Below are 24,809 nucleotides of genomic sequence, written 5' to 3'. Positions count from 1 at the left end.
TAAACTCGACCGCCAGCCCCTCCCGCCGCCTCTCGCCCGGGACCTCTGCCGCGAGCGTGACCGCCTTCCCCACCTCCGCTGCAGCCCGCTTCGCGCCTCCGGGACCTGCGACCTCCCCACCCCTGGCCAGGCCCCCGGGAGGCTGCGTTTCCCGTAAACTCCCCGCCCCGCTCGGCCCCCTCCCTGCTGCGGCCCCGCCCCCAAGGGACCCTAAGCAGCGTGCGATTGGCCCGGCCGCACCGTCACTCTCTGGTCTCGTCACCGCCCCCGTTTCCGACCGCGGGGAGACCGTCAGTGGTGTTAGTGCTGGCGGGGCCGCGGCGGAGGGCAGCGTGCTGTCCTGCTCGCTACCATTTGCCCGCGGGTCGGCGCGCTCACCTATCGGAGCGGTGACTGGGGCTGCGGGGCTGCAGGCTCAGCCGCCGCCTGAGAAGCAGAGGCAACTAGTCCCAGTCCGAGATGGGGAGAGGGCGAAGTTGACGGGTCCCCTACCCACGCTGCTTTCCTCCTGCCCCCAGGTGCGCTACTCTCTCCAGGAGGTGCCCGCACGTGGCCCTGCCCCAGGTGTGCGCGGCACACCCCGCCCCCCGAGACCCGAAAACTTCACCCCAAGTCCAAAGAGTGGACTCCGGGGCGGTGCCCGGAGCCCGACTCCTGACTCCAGAGCTGGGAGAGCTGTCCTAGAGGCCAGCTCGGTGGGCGGAGGGCGGCGACCCGCTGGAAACTTTATCACCATCATCGTAATTACAACATTTTACTGTTTCTCTCCCTGCAGGGGCTGCAGCCAGCTGTCTGTCGTGCTTGCTTGTTTGCCAAAGGAGCCACTACAGGAAGAAGACCCCGAGGGGAGTTGTTAGCCCAGGGGATACCTGCAGCCCAGCCGAGGGGTTTGGGCGGCCTGGATGCCCAGGACCCAAACCTGCAGCCGCTGACGCCGGGCAGCAGTGAAGTTTGGCTGCTGAGCGGTGGGGCGCAGGGCCACTGGACAGCGGGCAGCCCGGCAGCCGTGACGGCGGGAGCGATGCCGGTGGGGGGCCTATTGCCTCTCTTCAGCAGCCCCGCGGGCGGTGGCCTGGGCGGGGGGCTCGGTGGCGTCGGCAGGAAGGGGTCAGGCCCCTCCGCCTTCCGCCTGACGGAGAAGTTCGTGCTGCTGCTGGTGTTCAGCGCCTTCATCACGCTCTGCTTCGGGGCGATCTTCTTCCTGCCCGACTCCTCCAAGCTGCTCAGCGGGGTCCTGTTCCACTCCAGTCCCGCCCTGCAGTCGGCTAGTGACCACAAGCCCGGGCCCGGGGGGCGCGCTGAGGACACCGCAGCAGCAGGACGAGCCTGGCGCGGCGAGGAGGGAGCGCCCGGGGACCCCGAGGCTGCCCTAGAGGACAACTTGGCCAGGATCCGCGAAAACCACGAGCGGGCTCTCAGGGAAGCCAAGGAAACCCTGCAGAAGCTGCCCGAGGAGATCCAAAGAGATATCCTGCTAGAGAAGGAGAAGGTGGCCCAGGACCAGCTGCGTGACAAGGAGGTGCTAAGGAGGTTGCCCCCAGTGGATTTCGTGCCGCCCATCGGGGCGGTTGGCCGGGCACCGGCCGACGCCACCGTCTGCGAGAAGAGAGCAAAGATCAAAGAGGTGAGTGCACCATGCTAGAAATCCCTTCCGACCCGCAGTTTTTAAAGGGAGAAACGGCAAACCTTTGAAACTCAATACTGAAACATTACAGTATAGGGGTACATGGAGGTTTACCACCTGCACCAGCTGTAGTGTCAAAGGCGCTTTCGTTTTCCTTTTTTCATTAACAGTAGATATGGCCAATTACCATCTGAGGTTGAATCCCATTGCTTCTAACTTACATGCTTGGGTGAGCATAAGCCACATGGCAAGTGGTGTGCAAACCTTTTCTTTCCCTGGCTGATTACTGTTCATTGTCCCTGAGAACAGAGACGGTGAAGGTCCCAAACAGCCACAAGAAGACTTGGACGTGGCTTTGGAATGAAGCTTGAGTGTAAACGCTGAGCATCAATCTCGCCTTGTAAAAAGGTTCTGACAGCAAGTCAGCATACCCCAGCGTTCAGTCTTGTGACCCCATTCTGCCAGGTGGCATCCTGTGTGTACTTACAGACTACAAAGGTGGAACTTGAGAACTTGCTATCCTAGGGGGCACGCTGTTGTTTACTTAAAAAAAAAAAAAAAGGAAAAGAAAAGTTGAAAAAGCCAAACCTACTGCCTCTTGCATTTCTAGTGTAGTCAGAAAAAAAGTATTTCGCATGATGCAACAGGTTCGCCTCCATAGCAGCACAATGATGACAGACTCAATCTTGGACAAACATGCACTTTGATAAGTCTTTCATAATTCCTTGTTATTTTCACCTAGAACTAGTAACACGTGGTGAGATCATGACTGGCTTAAAGCTGAAGTGGACCTTAGCATAATGTTAGACTATCATTTAAAAAATGAACTGGGAAGGTGCAAGAGTCCAGAACCTGGTATTGACTGAGTCATGACTTAAAACCTGACTTCGTCCTGGTCACCTGTCACCGGGCATGTGGACGTTTCTCTTTCCACAGCTCTTCTCCTGCGTAAAGTTATAGCAGCCTGGAGTTTAACACAGCCCGAGAGCTGTAGAAACAGTGTTAAAAACACGTCATCTCCAATCTTAATTCAGACTGCTAAACTCCATTATGAATGGAAGTAATGTTGTCATTTTATAAAATGTCAGAGTTTCTGAAAGTAAACTTTGTGTTTTGACATTTGGTGGGTAATCGAGAGAGGAAGCTTCCTGATCCCCTCATTTTCAGGCAGTAAACTGAATTTTGAGGTGATGAAGAGGTATTTAGCTTGAGTGGCTGCAGAATGGAGGCAGCTCTGTTGTCTAAGATCTGTGACTTTTCTATGAGACCAGATGAATTTTGTTAATCTGTAATTGAGCAAGTTAGAGTGGATCTGGGTCCCTTCCAGTTGACTCTAGGTACCTTGCTATCATCCCTTCTGTGCACACAGCTTCCTTCCATAGCCCATCAGCCTTTCTGCTATGAGACGCTCCCTCAGGCATAGAAACCTGAACGTGGGGGAATGAATTTAACTCTTCCTGACAACTTCTGTCTAGCAGTTTTCCTTCCCCATGAAATTCTTTCAGGGCTACCAATCCAGGAAGGTGGGAAAAGCTCTACTTCTCACCAACCATCTCCCTCCTGTCTCCATCCCAGTCTCCTTAAAAATATCCTACCAAAAACCACAGGTAAATTAACTCCAAATCTGTATCTGCTTATATTTATTTCCCTTAAGTTTGAAGCAGTGTGATTCATACATCTCATGCTGCTAAATTCCTATGAGCTGCCAGTTACTGCAGCTCATTATTGTCCTTGGAAATTATTTTAAATACTAAAGATGCATGGGTGTTAAAAAAAACTGTTGGTACTGACCAATAGTAATTACAAGTGCATTTAGAGCAAAAGCAGTGGGAAAATAGCAATCAATTCAGAACAGCATATTAACAGTTATGCATATGTGTTCCTATTAGATTCATGTTATGTGTGTCTTTAAATCAAAAGGTTTTAATTAACCATGTAAAGGAAATTTACATAGCCTTGTATCCATGTGGTGCCAATATTTTTTAGTGCCTAGATGTTTTGAAATTGTCCAGTCTTGCATAAAGTGGTGGAACTAAACATGTTCTTTAAATTCCATGTTATGAGAACTGAAAAAAGAAAGCCAGCATAATTAGCTTTAGTATTTAGTCAAAGTCTAAAGGGGAGAAATGTATTATGGGTTTTCATCAGATTAGTTCAGGCAGATGTGTTCCTTTGTAAACCGAAAAAAAAAAAAAGTCATGCTAGTCTAAAACTGGGCTGTAAATGCTCAGTTTTAAAGAGGAAAAAGTGGTTACTCATTATGAGTAGGGCACTGGACTTTATTTGTACACATTTAGATTCAGTTTGAGGCACCACCGTGGATTCCTTGTCATGGACCAATGGATCTTCATGGACCTTTGCCTTCTTTTGCTCTTTATCATACCTCTATTTTATAGTTCTCTTTATATACGTAGGTTCTCTATCACACCTGAAAGTACTAATAGTTTTATAGTAAAATTTAAAGATATAGGCAAGTCTCATATGTTGGGAGCTTATACTATAATTTCTGAGCCAATCTTTTATTTTGTAAATTTGTTTATTTAAAGATAGCCAATACTATTTTTACATTGCCAGTTCAGTTTGTGTTACTGCTACTGTGGTAAGTTTTTAACAAATTTGTGCCTAGAGGAGGCAGTCTGTGATTTCAAGTAGGATGTGATGTTGTCTAGCGTACTTCACAAAAAGGCAGCACCTGCTCTCTAGTACTTATTTGCTGGATGTTAGAGCTTGATGTAAAACTTGCTGAAATTAAGACACCCCCCCATGATAACTTTGTAAATAAATTAACTCTGGAATTTCCCTGGAATTTATCATATATACAACATATGTTCATTAGTTTGATCTTTAAAAAATTATACTCAACTTGTGCTTAGCTTTAAAAGCAGTGTTAGAATAATGAAGTACAGAAGTTAAAATTGCACCATGGAATTAAAAAGAAATAGTCAACTTCCCATTATACCCCAACTTTTTTTTTAATTAGGAAGCTAGCTTTTTGGGGGGGATTCCCCACCCAACTAAATGTAGTGGGAGTTGGGGGGTGATCGGGCAGTTTGAGGTCTATCAGGTAAGGCTTTAGGACCTGACCTGTCAGCTCTGGGGTCACTGTTGGCCTGTCTGGGTTTCTCAAAACAGGCTTCAGTTGTTTATTATGCACCAACTTATATAATCATAAGTTTAAAAGAAATTTTAATGTTGATGGCTGATAGTTAAAATATAGTTTTATACCTTACACTAGCCTTAGGTTCTCGAGTCTATGATTTATGTTAACTGTTGACAATTAATCTTTTTATTAAAGATCAGACATAGTAATATTCTACCTTGGCAGATTAAAACAACACACTTTTATTTTGAAACTTTACTTTCAAGTTTATTTGTATGCATAGTTCTGGTATGGAAAATAATTTTTGGAAAATAATAAAAGCCACAGTTTGAAGACCTGACTCTGAAGGAGCTTATTAAATACCCTTAGATTGCTACCTTGCCTGCTTTGCTCACTGTGCTCTGAAACACACACACATTGAATATGGACAAATGCAAGATATCCCCATTCCTAGGACTTTTCCCAGAACAGGTACATCATGGAGTGGTCGTAAAGGTTTCTCTCTTTAACAAGGAGATGAATAAATTCAGATGTCAACAGTGTAAATACCGGGCTAGATGCCAACTATTGAACATTAATATAAGAAAGCAAGAAAAGATTGTTAATGGGTAATCAATTATGTTCAGTTTAATTTTCTGTAAACTATTGATGATTTGAGAGGAGTGTTGCCTTCCTCTTATCAGGTAACTTAAGATTCATATAAAGAAGCAATATATATATTTATTTAGGACTTAGAACCTAGTTAAAGGTATGAAAAGAGGTTAAAAATGCAATTCTGAGTTAAACGCATCTGCATTTCTTATGTGAGCTAATAAAGTAAGCCATCTGGAGAAATTTATCCTAGTATTTCACATGTAGAAAAAGTACCTTTGTATGACATCTGAATTTGTGAGAATTCAGTGGAGAACTTACATATTTGCATTAAATTATTACATAGGTCATGGTAGTACAGATTTTTTGTGTAAAAGAGCGGGGAATGCCTATAGGTCTGTGTGAGTGATGAGGCCTAAGTATGCATGCACGCCTCAGAAGTGTCACTGGTCAGGTTCCAGACCATGGCAACAAAATGAGTATTGCAGTACAGTGAGTTGTCATCTTTTTTCTGGTGAAAGGTCTTGCTTTCAGTTGTGTGTGTGTGTGTGTGTATATATATAAAAGTAACATCTGTGAAGTGTAATAAAGCAAAATACAATAACATGAGGCTTGCCTGTACATAGGCAGATCAAAACTGCCCTGCAGCTGGCTTATGCCCTATAGCCCAGTGGAGAATCTGCAGCCTTTTAGATTTTTTATAACCTACAAAACTGTAAAAGTGTATGTTTGTTGAAGATGAGTTACAGTTGGTCAAAATAAATACAGCCATCCTGTGAGCTCCAGAGATGCTGTGAAATGCCTTTCCTGTAAGTAGACGAAAATGATGAAGGAAAAACCAGTGTTTGATAGCTTATGGACAAAATCCTTTCTTTGTGAAAATTAAGTCTTGACTTCTCCCTCAGTGTTCTTAGCCTAGTGCCTTGTTTAGTGGTGAGTATGTAATTGAACTGTCTCTAACCCCTTCCCCCTAACCCCTCAGTTCTAAATCTGTTTAAAGGTCCTTTACACAAACTCTACAAATTAGTTTTGTTACTAACAATATGCCATAAAAAATTGTAACTCTGTTTTTTAAAAGTAAACATATGCTCAGAGTCCTTAAGTATTGTATCTGGATGAGGACTTAGAGATAGTTCAGTTTGTTCATTTTACAGTAGAGACCCCTGAGGCAGAAAAGTTGTTCCGGAAATCATGTGGCCAGTTAGTAGTAGAGCTGAACTGAGAATGGAAGCCCCATCATTGGTGAGTGTTGCTCGCTCTCCTGTCACAGCTTGCCTCCTTTATAAAATGCCAAAAGAGTGTATAAATTGATTGTCCTTACTAATTATTTGCAGACCCTAATGCAGAGTGAGTACAAATCACATACCGTATAATCTTCAGAATTGTAAACCTGACCTCATGTTAGTTAAGTTACATTACCTATAGTAATTTAAAAAAAAATCTTACTAATAGCATGATTTAGAAGATTTCATCTTTCTAAAGCTTCCCAGGGAAAGTTTGATAGACATTTTTTTCTCTTTATATAAATGACTGCAGAAAGCAGAGGTATTTGTAATCATCCAGTTGGGCATACTTCACTATGAGTGGCAGGGGAGAGAAAGGGAAGGGAGAAAAAAAAGAGGGAGAGGAGAGGGGGCCTAGAGAAGAAGTTTGTTTCAATGTGGAGATTTTTTCGAACTATGTAAACAAGTTTTATTTTTTAGTTTATTTTTAAATTATAGTTGAACACCCAATATATATTACTCTCACCCAATGTATATTACTTCTAGTTGTATGACGTAGTGATTAGGCGTTTAGAAACCTAACGAAGTCATCACCATGATAAGTCCAGAACCCATCTGTCCCATACATAGGTATCACGATGTTATTGACTATATTCTCTGTGCTGTACATCCCATCCCTGTAACTTTTTCTAAAACTGGTCCTTTGCACGTCTTAATTGTCCCTATCTTTTTCAGCTGTCTCCTCACCTCTCCTCCCATCTGGAAACCATCAGTTTGTTCTCTTTATGAGTTGTTTTTGTTTTGCTTGGTTTGTTCATTTGTTTTGTTTTTCAGATTCTACATGTAAGTGAACTCATTGTTTGCCCTTCTCTGATTTATTTAATTTAACAGAATACCCTCTACATCCATTCATATTGTCACAGATAGCAAGATTTCATTGTTTTTTATTGGTGAATAACATTCCATTTCATGTGTGTGTACACCACATCTCTGTACATACTCTTTTGACATTGCACCACGTGTAACAGAGGGATTGACAGTTAACCTGAAGGACTTGAGTTTTTAAAAAGTACTCATACATTTAAAAATCACAGCAATCTATAGGCTGTTCATTCTAAGAGCACACTGTTCTCTTCACCCAAATGGGTTCTGGGGACTCTGTGGATGCCCTCCCCTTTCCCTGCTCCATCCGTCTGGAGCAGTGTGGTGGTGAGAAGGGGCGGTTCTGAAGTCGCATGCACTGCATCTGAATTTGACCTCTTTCATTCACAAGGTTTGTAACTTTAAGGAAGTTTTTTAATCTTTTAGAGCTTCAGTTTTGTCATTTGTAAAAAGGGGGTAATCATAGTACCTATTTTTTTTTTTTTTTTGGATCAGAAGGTTTAAGTGTGACTCTCCACACAAAGCTTTAGAATGGTGTCAGGGGTGCAGGGAACAGAGGACAAATGCTACTTGCTATTGTGACTGTTACTAGTCCCTACCTAAAGCCATCAAGCCAAGATCACATTGTTTCATTTACTATTGGAATCATGGAAGTGGCTGATGAAGTTTCAAAAAGTTACCATAAACAGTTCAGATAAGTTTGATTCTTAAAGGGATCAGGATGATCTTTCCAAACAGCCATAATTTTGTGATACTGTCAACTCTGATTTTCTCAGATTTCTGACAAATTCCAAGAAACCTTGGGTGTTTTTAAAATTACATTCTTCTTCAACTTCTGTACTTTAAAACATATGTTAAAGAATTAATTTGTTTCTTTCTCACAGTCTCGTGTGCTTTTACTGAAGCTCCATCTTTTCGGAGCAATCCCAGTTCTTGAGTTACCTCCTTAAGCATGGAAATTGGCCCCCAAAGGAGAGAGGAGGATTGAGTAGAATGCATTTGAACATGTTTTGTTTTTGGAGGAATGTTTTTAAGAAGTGAGAAGAAAATTATTTTGGACTTGACAAAAATTTATATAATTATGATCAGTTCTATAATCACAGCTCAATCTGTCACCTGATGGTCAAAAGTCACATAAATCAGTCCTACTTTATAACTTAAGGATTTTGGCCTTTTTTCTTTTTTGAAAGGCTTGAATTTAGATTTTGTAGGGTTTCAGGCCCAGAAGGACCTCAGAGACTGAAGACCAGTGCTTACTTCACGTACGAGAAACAGGGCGCATGAGCTGTGTTGCGTGGGTCACTGGCCAGCAGTGACCACGGAACGCTGTGGATGGCTCGACGATAAACACTCGAGAAAAAACACACATGCACAGAGACAAACTAGTTTCTGTGGGGAAGTAGGGACGAAATGGCCACCCCCCCTAGTGGGGAGCACGCTGATTTACCGTCCATACCTGCTTTTATTGGGCTCACTTTGCATAATAATTCAGGTAAAGTATAGTACTCATTAGGCTGTAAGACCTTGAGGAACAAACTAACTTCCTCCTAGGACCCTTCTCATTCAACTGAGAGCATTCTAAACAAAGAAGGTTTCACAGTAATTTACATATTCTTTCCTAGGCCTGATCACCCGGGGAATCCACCCTTTTCAGCACAGAGCTGCACTACCCTGTCATTGTTTCAGGCTTAGGTGGAGCAAGGGAACTAAGGCAACCAAGAGATAAGGAGATTTTTCTCCCAGACGCTGAGAACTCAGGCTATGTCAAAGCCGAGGAGCGAGGGTCCATCACCCCCTTTTGCTGCAGCCCCCCAAGTCCTTCTTTTGGGGGGCCTCCCAAAAGTGATCGTGCCTGTCTTAGGTCGTTCCCCCGTGGGGAATCTTACCCGTCTTTGGCTAACCGACCAAGCTTTTTGGGGGTTCAGTTATGAATAAAGCAGCAGGAGCAGCATTCCTGCCAGGGAGATAAGCTTTTGTCTCCTTGCTGGCTTACAGTTCCAAGGGCATTCCCTTAGCCTTAGCCTAGGTGGGGGTTTCAGCTTCTGATACCAGTCAGGGCAGTTCCCAAGAGAGCTGTGACACCCTGAGGTTCCCCCAGTGCTCTAGGGATGGAGGTGGGAACTGCCTCTTAGTGCCCAGGCCTTGCCAAGCCTGTGGTGTCTCCACTCTAATGGCTCCTGCTCAGCCCTGAGCTGTAGGCCTGCAACAGAAGCCCCGGTGAGACCATCCTAAGGGGAGATATTTGCTGGGCAAGGAATTACCTGAGAAAGCAATACTGGCTAATTCCTTTGCTCTGAAGAATGTAGAAGCCATGCCCCTATCCCCCACCCCCACTGAGTCCTGATAAAGACTTCTGTGATCATTAGGTGCTTGAAAGAAAACTTAATAAGATTAAGGTTTAAGAGCATTTAAAAGTGCAGGCCTTCTTTTCTGTTTGGGATACTCTGGCAGTTGTTTTAGGTAGTTAGAGCACAGCAGTCCTGCAGAAAATTCGAAACAGAGACAATAAAATTTAAAAGCACAGGTAGGTGTCCTTTGCAGTTACTTGACTTTTGTGACTAGAATACATCCCTTACTTCCTTTTTTCTGTCAGTTTATTTGTATCCCATGCTCTTAAGCTTATCAAAGGCCCAGTCCTTGATTTTCTTCACTCTTTCTGATCACTCTTGCTCTAAATACAGTGGCACTCAGGCTACATTATTTGAGCTTTCGTTTGCAGTTTTCCATGTATTTATATGTGGATGTCCCATTAGATTACGATATTCCTGCCTCCAGTTCTTCATGTGAGAGGAGGCCAGGAAGTGAGGGGCTCAAAACCTTCTGAAAGACACCAAGGTCTTCAAGTGGCAATGTAATAACACAGCAAGCTGCACACTAAAGTTTTGTTGCGACACTGGTGGGGATGCCTCTTTGCCTAGGCCAGCAGTTTATGGAAAAGGGTGTGGCAATAATTGATGTACACAGGCTGTGAATGACTGTATTTGAGACGTGAACTCAGGTCATCCAGAGACCATGAGCTGAAATCTCCATATCTGCCAAATCCTTCTCATTGAATGGTCTTTTCAAAGGCCCGTGAAGAACACTTGATTCCTAAGGGGCAAGAGAGTCAAAAGGTAGAAGGCTGGGGCTCATAGCCCACACTGGCAGTAGCCATGTCCACTTTCCTGAGCCAAAGTCTGGGACGTGACTGTTGGACCCTAGTTCCTGTTAACTAAATAAGATTACGTGTTGGAACCACTGAACACAAACAGGGCTGTTTCCTCACTGTGCCTCCGTTTGTCAGGGCAAAAGGTAAAAGAAAAGGTGGCCTGATTTAAGGCAGCAGGGGAGTGCCTGCTCAATCTCAAAATCTCATTCCCAATTCCCTGAAATTTTACCATCAGGGCCTCCCTAAGGCCATTGATGTATTGCTTCTTAAAGGCTGCTGTTGAAAGTATATCACTGAAGCTGACCAGCAAAAATTGTTATACTTTGAGATTTGTCTTAGCAAGGGCAAGAATATATTTGTAGAAGTAAGCACCTTCATTGTGTAATTTCATTATGAACTAAAGCTTGCTTAGGAAAGAACATTTTAAAAGTACACAAGAGTAGAAAAAAGAAAAAACATCCTTCATGGTTCAATCACTCAATCACATGGGGAAAAAGCATCCTCGTTTTGTAACCATTCCCTTGGACCTGAACAATTAGGTTATTTCTAGTTTTTTGTTTTTATAAAATGCTGAGACATACCCTTGTTAATGAAGTTTCCATCTCATTTTTTATTGCTGCCACCCCACAAGTAGAACTTCCCTTTAAATTCCTAGAAGGGGAAATGAGTGGGTCAAAGGATCATAGTACATTTTGAGGAATTACTTTCCAAAAACAGTTTGTACTTCTACCTATAATATAATGAATGTCATCTGTTGAATCTTTACTACTTTCATAAGTGTTGAAACAGTATTTTATATATGTAAGTTGCCTTTGAGAAACATTTTCTCTCATTTTGGTTGACTAGCTGCATTTCCTTATTGTAAGTTGTATAGAACAAGGACTTTTTAAAGGAGCTGGACTGGGAAGAAGGCAGAGCTGGGAGGCCTTTTGGGTAGGGTATCATCAAAGGTAGATCTACCATGGCCAGTAGGACATGAACTCTCAAAAGAAGCAAAGTCCTGAAAAGCAATAGAGAGCATTTTATTTTTAAAAACCTTAGCAAAATTTGCTTCTTGCCTGGGTTGATACCTAGGATAAAAAGTAGTCTTTACTGGCCCTGGCTGATGTAGCTTAGTGGATTGAGCGCGGGCTGGGAACCAAAGTGTCCCAGGTTCGATTCCCAGCCAGGGTACATGCCTGGGTTGCAGGCCATAACCCCCAGCTACTTGACTTTTGTGACTAGAATACATCCCTTACTTCCTTTTTTCTGTCAGTTTATTTGTATCCCATGCTCTTAAGCTTATCAAAGGCCCAGTCCTTGATTTTCTTCACTCTTTCTGATCACTCTTGCTCTAAATACAGTGACACTCAGGCTACATTATTTGAGCTTTCGTTTGCAGTTTTCCATGTATTTATATGTGGATGTCCCATTAGATTGCACATTGATGTTTCTCTCTCTCTCTCTCTCTCTCTCTATCTCCCTCCCTTCCCTTTCTAAAAGAATAAATAAATAAATAAAATCTTTTAAAAAAAGTAGTCTTTACTGATAGGAATGCAGTAGTTGCCCCTTATCCACAGGGATATATTGAAGACCCCCCAGTGGGTACCTGAAACCGTGGATAGTAGCAAACTCCATCTAAACGATGATTTTTTTTCCTCAGACATACATACCTTTTAACTTGAAGAAAGCACTATACTTTAAGTTAAAAGGTTCCTCTTTGGCATAGCCAAATTGCCAGCATCACCACTCTTGTGCTTTGGGGCCATTATTAAATAAAATAAGGGTTACCTGAACACAAGCACTGCAGTGCTGTAATAGTTGATCTAAGAGCCTAGAGGGCTACCAAGTGACTAAGGGTGAGGTTCTGGAGCATGTACAGCCTCCATACCCTGGACAAATGGGTGATTCACACCAGAGGTCAGAGCAGGTGAGACTTTTTACCATTTTATCACAGTACTCAGAACAGCACACAATTTAAAACTTATGAATTGTTTATTTCAGGAATTTTCCATTTAATAAGTTTTGAACTACAGTTGACTTTGGGTAACTGAAACCACAGGAAGTAGTCTTCCAAAGGAAGACTACTGGAAACACTTTGAAAAAACCCATTTTACAAAGGCTAAGCTTCCATTGGCTCAGCTTCATTGTTAAGTTATAGTTGGGTTTTTGCATCAGATATTTGAGGAAGATGTGGTATCTCTGGAGATCTGGGAAAGAGGAGAGGGATCTTTCTTTCTTTTTTTTTTTAATTCATCAGGATGGTTTTCTGTTATTTTAAGATTATACTTGAAGATCAAAAATAGTCCAAATAGAATCTCAAAAGTGATTTTAGTGATACCAGAAATGGAAAGTCTTACAAAGCTGAATTCTTAAAGAAGAAAATTAACCAAAAAGAAATCATTCATAAGACTTCATAGCAATAGCTATATACATCTTTATGTTTGAGGGGGTAGACTAATCTTTTGGAAATATGTTAGAAGCCTTTAGTTGTTCTTTTTTAAATAGGGTAAATGTGCTTTTTATCTAAGCTATTTTATTTTAGAATAAAAGAGAAGCATGATTTGTTATGAAGTTTGATCTTATTTTTTATGTGATTTGATTTAATGTGGGTTTTTTTGCTAATTCCTCCTAATAACATGTTTTTTTGGTCCTGCTTTTTAAAAATGGTGAAGAGCTGCACATTTCAAAATGCACTTACAGTCTGATCTGGGTTAGTTCATAAAAGTCTGTCAAATGCCAGAACTGCTTAAATTTGTCTTTGAGACTACATTAACACAGTGAATAACGATTGACATAAATGTACTCTATTATTTTTATAAATTGTGGTTTGAGATGATAGTAATTTTAGAATATTTAGGATGCTGTTCTCTAAGATGCTGTTATTCTTGTAGTCAACTAGCAGTGTAGAATGTCCAATACAGGTTTTCATCTAAGAGTGAGAAATGCCGCAAATGGTTCACATTGCTGCATGTTCAGGAGCTATTGGCCCGAGTCAGCAATTTTATATGGCATTCTTAATAAGTGTAAAAGGAATTTTATGGAGTTAAAAAAGTATATTTTATAGTTGGCATGTGTTAATACTTTGTGTACATTCACTCATATTAGGCATTTTGGTTAGTCTTCGTTATTTAATCCTCCTAGGGGTTACTTAGCTTAGAGTGTGTGATGAAAAACTCAGTAGCTTTTAAAGAAAGTGGGGGGAGCAATATGAGGAGCATAAAAAATGAGGATGATTTATTAACTACTGTTGAAAGCTGTTTTAACAGTCAGGGTGAATAAAAATGATGATTAATTAAGTGTTCTGTGACTAATAAGATAAAATTGTAGCACAGGGCAGAGGTACTTCTGTTTTCTCTTACTCCAAGAGTACAGAATCGCTGTGACATTGGCTATTCATAGCCATGAATCTGTTCCAGAACTATAGTGTTGAGCAGGACGAAGAGCTTTCCGCTTACTCACCCACCAGGTCAGCTAGCCCTGGGCCTTGCCCATCATATGACCCAGTAAATACTTGTTGAGGGCATACACTTTTTTTTTTAAGATTTTATTTATTTATTTATTTATTTTTAGACAGATGGGAAGGGAGGGAGAAAGGAAGAGAAACATCAATGTGTGGCTGTCATTTGAGCTCCCCCAACTGGGGACCTGGCCTGCAACCAGGCATGTGCCCTGACTGGAAATCGAACCAGCAACTCTTTGGTTCTCAGGCCTGCACTCAATCCACTGAGCCATACCAGCCAGGGCGGGAATACACTTTTTAAAACAAATATACCACATGGAGTTACTCAGGTCAAGTGTGACGATCCCCCACCTTTATATAATCACAGAATCCAAAAGTGGTATCCACTCATCTGTAGAGCCCTTTCTACCTAGCCTCACAGCCTACAAGCCATTGTATTTTGAAGGGAGACCTGAGTTTTTATACTCATATTAGTCATATGTGACTTATAAACTGGCTGTGAAGGTAGTTCCTAAGATATCTTTTGAGCAGATGCAATATTGCTGAAGTAATTGTAAATACTTGTGAAGTTTCTTAAGGTCCACACTTACTTGAATATAAAAGCTCTGTTGCATTTAAAAGTTAGTCCACTATATATTTATACTAGCCTTTTGTTTATCAAGTATAGTTGTCCACCCTTATCCATGGCTTTGCTTTCTATGTTTTCAGTGACTTATGGTCAAACATGGTCTGAAAATATTAAATGAAATTTTTAGAAATAAACAGTTTATAAGTTTTAAATGATACGCTCTTCTGAGCAGTGAGGTGAATTTCCACTGTCCTGCATGAGATGTGAACCTTCCCTCTGTCCAGCATTTTCACACTGTATATGAGGTGTGAGCCCCCAAAAAACAGGGATTGTTTTTAGGGGCAGGCCCCTTGTAGTACAGAACTCCCCCACTAGGTGAGTGTTTTAGGAACCTGTCTGTATCAGTGCACGAGCTGGCATTGTTGTGAGAGGCTGTTTGAATTTTTTTTTGAAGGATCTTTCCATGTGTTTGCCCATTTCATGATGGGAGATTTGTGAGTGCACCTGCCTATACCACGCTGCTGAGTGTTCAGCAGTTTTTGACCAAAAACAGCATGACCCCCATGCCCCATCCTTCTTATTCACCCAATATTGCCCCCAAAGACTGGTTATTTTCGTTTCCTGGGTAAAAAAAGTCCTCAAGGGGAAATGTTTTGCTGATGTGGAAGAAGTGAAACAAAAGACAGCAGAATTACTAAAAGGCATCAAGTCCATGACATACAAATCTGTTTTGAGCAGTGGAAATATCGTCTCAATAGGTATATTGCATCATATGGAGAGCACTTTGAAGGTGACTGAAGTTTATACATATAAGAATAAATACACAATGTTTTATAAATAAATTCTGGTTTTTTGGGTTTTCTCTCCTATGCTCCCTGTCCATTTGTCCTATAGTAGCCATCCTGGTTATCAGATCAACTTTTCCTCTAGAGTAGTGCTTGGGCTCAAGTTACCCTGCTATCAGAAGGTCAGTAGGAGCCTAAAGCTATGTCACAAACCCTGTGACTTCCACCTCACTTTATCTCATCACGTAGGCATTGCATCATCTGACAAGAAGAAGGTTAAGTACAGAACAATAAGATATTTTGTGAGAGGGAGACCACATTCATATAGCTTTCATTATAGTATGTTGTTAATAATTGTTCTATCAGTTGTTAATCTTACTGTGACTGATTTATAAATGAAACTTTATATAGCTACATTAGTATAGGAAAAAACATAGTGTATATAGGGTTTGATCCTATCTATGGTTTTTCAGGCATCCACTGAGGGTCTTGGAATGTGTCCACTGGATAAGGAGGACTACTGTATGTGATTTTAACTTAGGTAAAGTCCTCATTCATTTCTGTCCATTATTATCTAGAGTTGTGGATTCTATTTAATAAAAACTGCTTTTTTTACATTTCAGTTTCACATATGATACACCCAGTTAAAGGTTTTGTTTCTTATGCTAGCAAAAAAAACTTTGAGGAACAATGGTGTGTTTATAAGTAATGCTAACAGTCCCACACTGAAATGAAAAGTCATGTGTTAAGTGTGACTTTCCACAAGAGAAATTAGAATTTCGTGAAAAATTTCTCTGTAGGAAGGTATACTTTAAGAAAGAAACTCTTCTGTTTCCTAATTTGATATCGCCTCTCCTGCAAAGTACTATCTCAAATAAATATTTGCATGGTACAGGCTCTATGAATTTTATGAATTTGCAAATGGTCCCTTTTGAATTCATTCTGCAGATCACCATTACATTACTCTTTTTAAAATATCATTTCTTTCCTGCTGCCCAACCCAGAGGTTTTCGTGGGCCTTCATTTCCTACGGAGAAGCTATTCAAAGAATCACCTGGAAGGCATGTTAACTGACATTGCTGGGCCCTGCCTCTAAACTTTCAGACTCAGTAGGTCTGGGTGGGCCCCAGAATTCGCATTTTTACCCCATTCCTGGGTGATGCTGACACTGCTAGTCCAGTGGCTGTAGTTTGAAAACCATTGCCTTGAAGTGAAGCCCCAACTGCTTAGGCTGATGTTCGTGGTCTTCTACAAATCTGGCTCAGTCTGCTTCTAGGGTCATTTCTCTTAAATTAGGAGGGACTCTGCTGTAGCTAACTGCATAGTTACTATCTCCAAAATACATCTACTTTATGCCTTTGCCTCACTGACTTTACTCCTCTCAAATGGAGTGCCTTTTCACTTGCTCAATATCCATGTCTTTTGTGAAGCTTTCTATCACATTCCCAACCTTTAGTGATTTCACTCTTCCCCAAATTCCTGTGGCATTTATTGTCTTTGGCCCATATGTTGCTAATTTCATGGGCATTTATTTCTTCCAAGCAGACCCTCTAAGTGTGGAGACACCTTTTTGTAGCTCAGAGGTTGATGGCCCAGAATTTAGAAGTGGAAGGCAATTTGTCTTACATGTAACCAAAATTAAAACCAATTTAAGTATATCACCAGAACGCTAGTCACACTATGAGGCTATGTGGCAGACCAGAAACACTTTTGAACCTCCCTTTTCACATCTGCAAAAAAGGGCTAATAATTCTCTTTTGTAGAGTTGTACAAATTAAAGAAAAAAACTGTATGTGATTGTCTGCACAACACCTGGCTTGTAGCATAATCAGAAAACAATATTAGCAACTAAGGATTGACTGAATAATAGCTTGGACTTTGCTTAAGAAAAGGGGCTGTTGATAAGTAATTGGATTCCAGAAGTCATTTCCAAGAAAGAAGAGGCAGTTATTACTGTGTTAACCAACAGTCTGTATTGCTGCTACCACCCTCTTTAGTTGTTGCACAAATCCCTGCTTCCTGTGGCAGGAAAGTAAGCAAACACTCCCCCCCTCCCCCCCTCCTTCTTTCAGTCATTATCTCATGGATGTGATGCTCTTCCTTAGGAAAACCAGGGAAAGGGTGTCCATTCTTCAGTGCCCAGTTACATCTGGCTTCCCGGCCTACTATCACTCAGATACACAGATTTCTTTCCCCTCCCGCCCCCCGCCCCCTGGGAGAGAGGGAAGAAACACAGAAGAATGAAATCTGGAGAAATACTTTAAGTGCACAGAAAGAAATATTTTGTGAGCCGAAAACGTTTCATTCAGAGATAGCTACAAGTATAAATTTAGCTCAATAATTAGGCATATGGTGCTTTCATTTAGGAACTGTCTACACCCTTCGTGATAAGATCCGTTGAATATTAGAGCTGCTGCAGCTTTTAACTACATTGGGAGCAGAGATTCCTAATGCATTTAAAACAAGAATTGAAGAGTGAAATGGAAAACAGTTAATAATTTGTCCTTGGTTGATTTTAATCTGCTCTTTATTAACTTTTTAGTTTATGCCTGGAGGATTAAATTTGGAAACAGAACACCAACTAATGTTCTAAAAGTTTACTTTCTTTTACTGGAACATTATATTCTTAAAGACTTTCTGAAGAACATTTTGGCTGAATTTAACGTTAGTGTAAGAGATGACGACATTTTTATGATTCAACCTAAAATAATAGAAAGCTTTCAATCTGGGCTTTTATTTTTAACTTTTAAGTTATTTCATGTTAGAGTTCAAAGTAGATTTATTTAATAAAAACCAATTAATATAGAGAGGTATTCTTCCCTGGCTACAAGTATGTTTTAGTCTCATTTAGCCCCAATCCCATCTGTTGTTTTCTTATTAGAATTTTAAATCTGCTTTCTGTTGATGGTAAGGAAAATAGGAAAAGTAAAAATCAAATGATATTTGTATTTCTCATGCCTTGTCAAATGTTTCTAAGGTTGATTGCAAACAAATAGACAATTATAATTTTATAAATGGGAAAGAGTCCTATTCTAAGATATATATTCCAGTATGAACTGAAATACAGAGTTTTAAAAACAGTTGCACTGGGTCAGGGAGTCGGGAAGGGTTAGATTCTGTTTGACTATTTCTTTCTTAATGCTTCTTTAATATAGTGCCATTAGAATATGCCTGTATGTCCTGTATTTGCTTCTGTGGTTGTAGTTCTCCACCCACCTGTGATCTAGTGAATTACACTCTAGGTTTTTATAAGGTAACAGCACCAGAATTTAGGATTTGAGGTTTCTTTAGGGACTAAGAAAAAGCTTGACAAAGTATATTACCAGGTCTGAGTTAACTAGTTTTAGATTTTTCATTAGGAAAACTACTCTGGATGTATGTATCCTTGATAAGTAAAAGTTTTTCCCTTAATCCTCTACTTGACTTGGCGTGGTAAGTGAGGTTTAGGATTTTATAATCATATATATGCCACAGGTAATCATGATTTTTTTAGGTGTCTTAATTCAGCTTAATTTAGTGGTTGTTTTCTGTCATACTATTTTACCCACTTCTGTTAATCATCTTCCATCCCTTCATGTTTTGTCTGAGAGGTGATGCTAATGACACACAGGTCTCTACCTGCAGAAGAGTAGCAGAAGTGGAAAAATATATATATTATATATATTATATATGTGAGATTACTTAGTAATCAAGAAGTGACTATGGTTAGCAGGGACAGAGCAGCTCTCTTGCTTCCTGGAATCTTGAGAGGTGAATTCTTAGACGTTGGTGCTGACAGATCACCTTTTCCCTGACCTCTGGGCACTCGCTGCTACATTTCAGAATTCCTGAAGGAGAAAGTTGTCTAGTTACATGATTGGTTAGTATATCTGTGGGTCTTTGGTTCTCAATGGAATTGCTCAGAAGCTATCTCAGGAAAGGAATGCCTTTGATGTGAAATCTCATGCATCACCACAGTATTGCTAGGGTTTTCCAAAACACTGGGAGATTTCTGTATGTAGCACTTTCAGAAGCTGATCTGAGGGTGGTAAACCAAACTGACAGGGAGGGAAGATTCTTCCTTCACCTCTAGGTGAGATCACGGCTTCTGTACTGCACTCTGGTGAACTCTGTTTTCACAGACTCCAGAGGCACAGAACACATTAGTGGGCATAAAAAAGAGTGTCTGTTGTATGTAAGGCACCCCACAATTTTCCATCATTATATAACAAGACTCCAAGTCAGATATTTTTAAAGCAGAACATGCCTTATTTAAAATAAGATTTTTCTTCCTTAATTGACTCTTAAACCTCAGCTATTGGTTTGCAGGCGTATTTGGATTATGCTTGATATTTTTTTCTTTTTTTTTTTTTAGGTTAAATAGGGGTGGCCAGTTAAGACCAAACATTTAATAAAAATTATATAGCATCTCAGTTATACTCTAAAATATACTTCCTTCTTTCTCCCAATATGATGCATGTTATTCTTCTTGTTCTGAGAATATTCTCCTTAAGCTTGATCTAAATATAATTAAAACAACCAAGAACTAGATGTTTACAACCTCATATTTGCATAGATTTTTTTCTCCTTCATCTACAGTTTTAATTCTAGAGTGGTGAGGGTGTGAAAATAATTACAGCATACCATTTGTTGAGTGTTTACTTCTTGTCAGGCACTGTGCTAACCACTTTATATGTATAACCTCATTTAATTTTCAGAACAGCACTATGAATTCAGCATTATTTCCCCCGTTTTTACACATAGGAAATTGAGGCCAGAAGAGTGAAGCAAATTGCCCAGGCATACAGTACTTCTGGATGCCTCACCTGGTGTTTGACCTTGGGTCTGTCTGGCCCTGGTACACACCTTCCTCCCACTACACTCACTCCCAGTGGACAGCCCTCAGCCCCCACCGAGCCCCTGCCTTGATTAAAGAATGAGACTGCTGTCTGAGAGTCACTCCTGTGCCTGAGAAATAGCAGGGAAGCAGAGGCCTGAGGGCTGACACTATTTCCGTCTCAGCTTGTGGCAAGCAACATGCTGAGGTGTTTTGTTTTGTTTAGTTTTGTTTTGTTTTTAACAATTCTGAAAGTAAAGCCCACAATCAGTTTTTTTTTTTTTTTGGAAAAGCTTCTCTTAACAGTAATATTGTGTTCAACATTAAGCTCATATTTTATAATTGTGTATTAATGTATGTATATATGCCTTAATGATATGTATGGTATATACATAATATATACATACTTTATGTGTATGTGTGTATAATTATCTAAAATAATGCTTTAAGCATTAATGAAAGTAATTGGGAGTTCTGCAAAGTTGTTTAAATTAAAATGAAGGGAAAAAAGATAATCTGAAAGTTGCTTCCTTTTCTCCCCCTAGTCCTGAGGCCAATACAACTCCTAAATTCTGGAGGAACTAATCTTGCTGCTATTTAATTTTTAAGTGAGACATTTCATAAAGGATGACCATATTATCACAAATGAGATGTGAATTTTAAATTCATAATGAGGTATATTACCAAAAAAAATTCTGTGAATCAAAGCGATACACTGTGTGGAGTCTCATGTTGTATGTGGAAGTGACAACAAAAGCATATTGAACTCATCCTGAGCGATGATATGCCAGATAGTATAACTCTTAAGTATATGCAAATGGGGAAGTACAGTAATCACGTATATCCAAATAGGTTTTTTAATGAGCTTAGTATTATTTTCCTTAAGTAAAGGAAATTGAGAAACATTTCCAACAATATATCTTCCAAAAATATTTAGGACTACCATCCTGTGGTGCTGGAGAGATAAAAGTAAACAAGACAGATGTAACAACTGCCAGTCTGGAACCCTAAGAGATAAAGAGTAAAAAGCCAGTGTGAAGTTGTTACAGGGTGCAGCCAAGAGGGGGGACCCCAAATGGGCATTTGAAATGGGGTCTGGAACTTAAGGTGTCCAGGAGATTTTAAGATGTCTCCATCCCCCCACCCAGGGTGTGGGTTGGGGGAAGGGACAAATGGAGCACGGATGGCCATTGAGATCTGTTTTGCATAGCAACAGCCTTGCAGCTACCCTCTGGCGTGGTCATTTAACATATCTATAGCCTTTGGCTGGTCGCTTAGATATGTTAAATAGCTGTGATCATCTCTGAGCCAGGGGAATGGAAGTAACTTCCCCACCAAGACGTGACTGGGGGCAGATCCCCCAAGCTACAGCGCCTGCGTGGGAGCTCGGAGAAGATTGGCTCCAGAACATGGGCCACACCTGCCCAGACTCAAGATGGCAGCCCAGTAAAGCTGGAAGGATATGAATTCTGGCAAGTGAAGCCGAGTGTGGGAGGAGTCGGAAATGAGGCTGCAGAGGAAGACTGGCCTCGGGGATTTAAAACCCAGACTTGGCGGCCATTAGGAGAGAGAACCATGCGGCTTTGACGGAGTAGAGACTCCTGCATCCCAGAGAGAACCGTGCTGCTTTAGGAAGGAGAGTCATGCACAGCCCTGAGAAGGTGAACCATGCGCAGCCCTGAGAGAAGAGAGAACCATGCGGCTTTAGCAGAATAGGGAGGACCTCAGCCATTGAGGGAGAACCGTGCTGCTTTAGGAGAGAGAACCACGCGGCTTTGGACAGAGTGGGGACTCTCCCCTTCCCGCAGCCCTGAGAAAGAGAACCACGCGGCTTTGGCAGAGTGGAGACTCCTGCATCCCAGAGAGAACCGTGCTGCTTTAGGAGAGAGAACCACGCAGCTTTGGCAAAGTGGGGACTCTCCCCTTCCCGCAGCCCTGAGAGGGAGAACCACGAGGCCTGGACAGAGCGGGGACCCCCGCAGCTTTAGAAGGGGGAACCACCACCTGGTTTTAGCAGAGATCCTGGCGACTCAGCCGAAGGTGCCGGGAACCCAGGGAGGTCTCCCAGTCGAGATGGAGGACTAACTAAGAACCAGAGGACTGCCTGATCCATGGACTTCTATTTCCTTTCCTGAGATACGGTACTCTGGACTGGGCAAAGGGGGAAGGAAGGAAGGACTGTGTGTGTTTGTGGGTGTTTTGGGGGACTTTGGGATTTTTGATAAAGACATTAGGTCACTACTTTAAGTTTGTATAGCATTAAATAAACATTTCCTTTTCACGAATCTCTGGCATTGAGAGACATCTTTCCTCTGGCGGCAGACATAACGGACCCGGGCCCTTCTTTCAATAATAGTATATTGTCTCAGGCCCCCCTTGTCTGTTCTGTAACAAAGTCATAGGGTTTTTGTCCTTTTCCATGTGACTTATTTTACTTAGCTGTAGTATCCTCAAGATCTATCCATGTTGTTGCAAATTGTGGAATATAAAACAAAACAGTAACAAATAAAACAAATTCATAGATACACACAACAAAATGGTGGTTACAGGGGTGGGGGGAGGAGGGGTGGGGTTGATTAAAACAGGTAAAAGGAGTCCAATATGGTAATGAATGGAAACTAGACTTTTGGTAGTGAGCTTGCCATAGAGGAGTATACCAATACCAAATTATAATGTTGTCCACCTAAAATTCAGGTAGTGTTATTAACCAGTGTTACCTCAATAAAAATAAATACATAAATAAAATTTTTTAAAAGTGTGACGATTGCTTTAGTAGGGGAAGTTCAGAGTGTGGAGGAAGAGTGTAATCAGGAGAGTTAGCTCAAATTTGGGGAATTCAGGAACACTTTCAAGAAGGAGTTAAGTATTAGAGAAACTGAAGAGGAGGAGGAGTTAGCCAGATGGAGGGCAGGATGAAGAAGGCTGCAGGAATAGGGCGTGGCCTGTGTGCAGACCCTTAGGGTGAGCTGAGAGCCAAAGCAGGAAGTGCAGCCGAGATGGTTGCCAAGGGGTGGACCAGAGAAATAAAGTAGAGAATGAATTTTATGAGGTGTTTAGACTTTATCCTGAGATCACTGTGGGCCAGGAAAAGGTTTTAAGTTGGGGAAATAATATCCAGTTGGCATTTTTTAGATAAGAGACTGGAGTCAGGGACTTATGTTAAAAGACTGTAGTAGTTAGGCCCTGGCTGGCATAACTCAGTGGATTGAGCACAGGCTGCGAACCAAAGCATCGCAGGTTCGATTCCCAGTCAGGGCACATGCCTGGGTTGCAGGCCACAGCCCCCAGCAACCACACATTGATGTTTCTCTCTTTCTCCCTCCCTTCCCTCTCTAAAAAAATAAATAAATAAAAATCTTTAAAAAAAAAAAGACTGTAGTAATTCAGGTGAGAAATGATAATGGCCTAAATGCTGAAAGGGGTAATGGAGATTAAGATCCTTAAGATATTTTTAAAATAACCTTTACAGAACCTGTGAGTACTTATATGGAATAGGAAGGAGGAAATGGAGTCAAAGACAGTGCTTGGGTCCCTTGTTTGTGTGAAAGGGGGTAGGACCCAGGTGAAAGAGAGGAGTGGAGAGGTATGACGGATTTAGTTTGGGGCGTTTTGCATTAGATAAGAAAGATGTCTAAGAGGAGAGAGTCTCTTGTAGGCAGGTGGAAATAATACATTAAGCAGTGCAAAAAGAGGCACAAACTGAAGGTAGCAGTCTTAAGACCATCAAGCTATGTAAGTAAGTAAGCACCTTTGGGGACATAGTGTCCTATTATAAGAGTCAGAGACGGAAGCCTGAGCGGCATCAACTTTTAAGCGATATGCAAAATAAGAGACAATGGAGAGGGAGCCAACAGAAGCACAGGGAGTAAACTCACAGAGTGGGGTGCCCTGGAGCGTTTTGGGTTATTTAATATTTTAAGGGTGAGTCCCAGCGCTCACATGCTGCTGAAAGGCAAAGGAATGAGAACTGGCCCTTGGATTTGGAACAAACAGGTAGAAAGTGCCCCGTACTGGTGCAGATTTAATGGCGTATTCTGGCGGAATTCACTCTGCAGTGGAAGTGAGGAAGTACAGAGACAGCTCTGCAGAAGGTCACAGTGGATGTGACTGGAGAGTTGGAGTGGTAGCGGCAAGATGACAGGGGTCAACAAGAAGATTGGGTAGAGAAACGGGTGGCTTGCTGGACACTGCTGAGTACACAGTTGGGATTGGCAGCCATGGATTCAGGATGGCTCCATCTGCTCATTTGTTTGATTTTTCTTTAGCAGGATTCAGCTACTCAAACACATTTGGGGAAGGCAAGCAAATAGATTGACCTAGTCTTGGGGTTTTCCTAAGTTTGGAACAGAGAGAAGACACATGGTCTTAAGTGCTTTGTTTGAGAATCAGATAAAGGATTGTTGGTTTTTGAGAATGTAAATCTACTTAATGTAGTCTAAAGAAACTGGGGAGGAACAGGTATTATAAAGATAAGAGGGTGTGGCACATAGACCCAGGTCAAGAAGTACAGAAAGACTTCACCAATCTGGAAGGCCCCTGGAACCAGGACTGTTATTCCCCCAGTTTCTTATCTTGAGCTACTTCTTCTTTTGTTTGTAGATATATCTGCTTTATTCTCTCCTCTGCAAAT

General features: G+C 41.5%; 1 protein-coding gene across 1 annotated transcript in view; it reads left to right on the top strand.

Moving 5' to 3' along the window:
* The first annotated feature begins 285 nt into the window (after positions 1 to 285).
* MAN1A1 (mannosidase alpha class 1A member 1) overlaps positions 286 to 24,809 on the top strand; it is a 150,749-nt gene continuing 126,225 nt past the window's right edge. The window contains exons 1-2 of the mRNA XM_045843140.1: positions 286 to 518; positions 776 to 1,624. Of these exons, the coding sequence (XP_045699096.1) occupies positions 1,022 to 1,624 (603 nt within the window). The 5' untranslated portion in view covers positions 286 to 518; positions 776 to 1,021. The remainder of the gene's footprint in view (positions 519 to 775; positions 1,625 to 24,809) is intronic.

The sequence above is a fragment of the Phyllostomus hastatus genome, unplaced genomic scaffold (assembly GCF_019186645.2).
Source record: "Phyllostomus hastatus isolate PE091 unplaced genomic scaffold, TTU_PhHast_1.1 phas_contig_40, whole genome shotgun sequence".
In the NCBI taxonomy this organism is placed as follows: Eukaryota; Metazoa; Chordata; class Mammalia; order Chiroptera; family Phyllostomidae; genus Phyllostomus; species Phyllostomus hastatus.
Note: the sequence above shows the minus strand (reverse complement) of the source record. Positions and strands in the feature narration are given on the sequence as shown.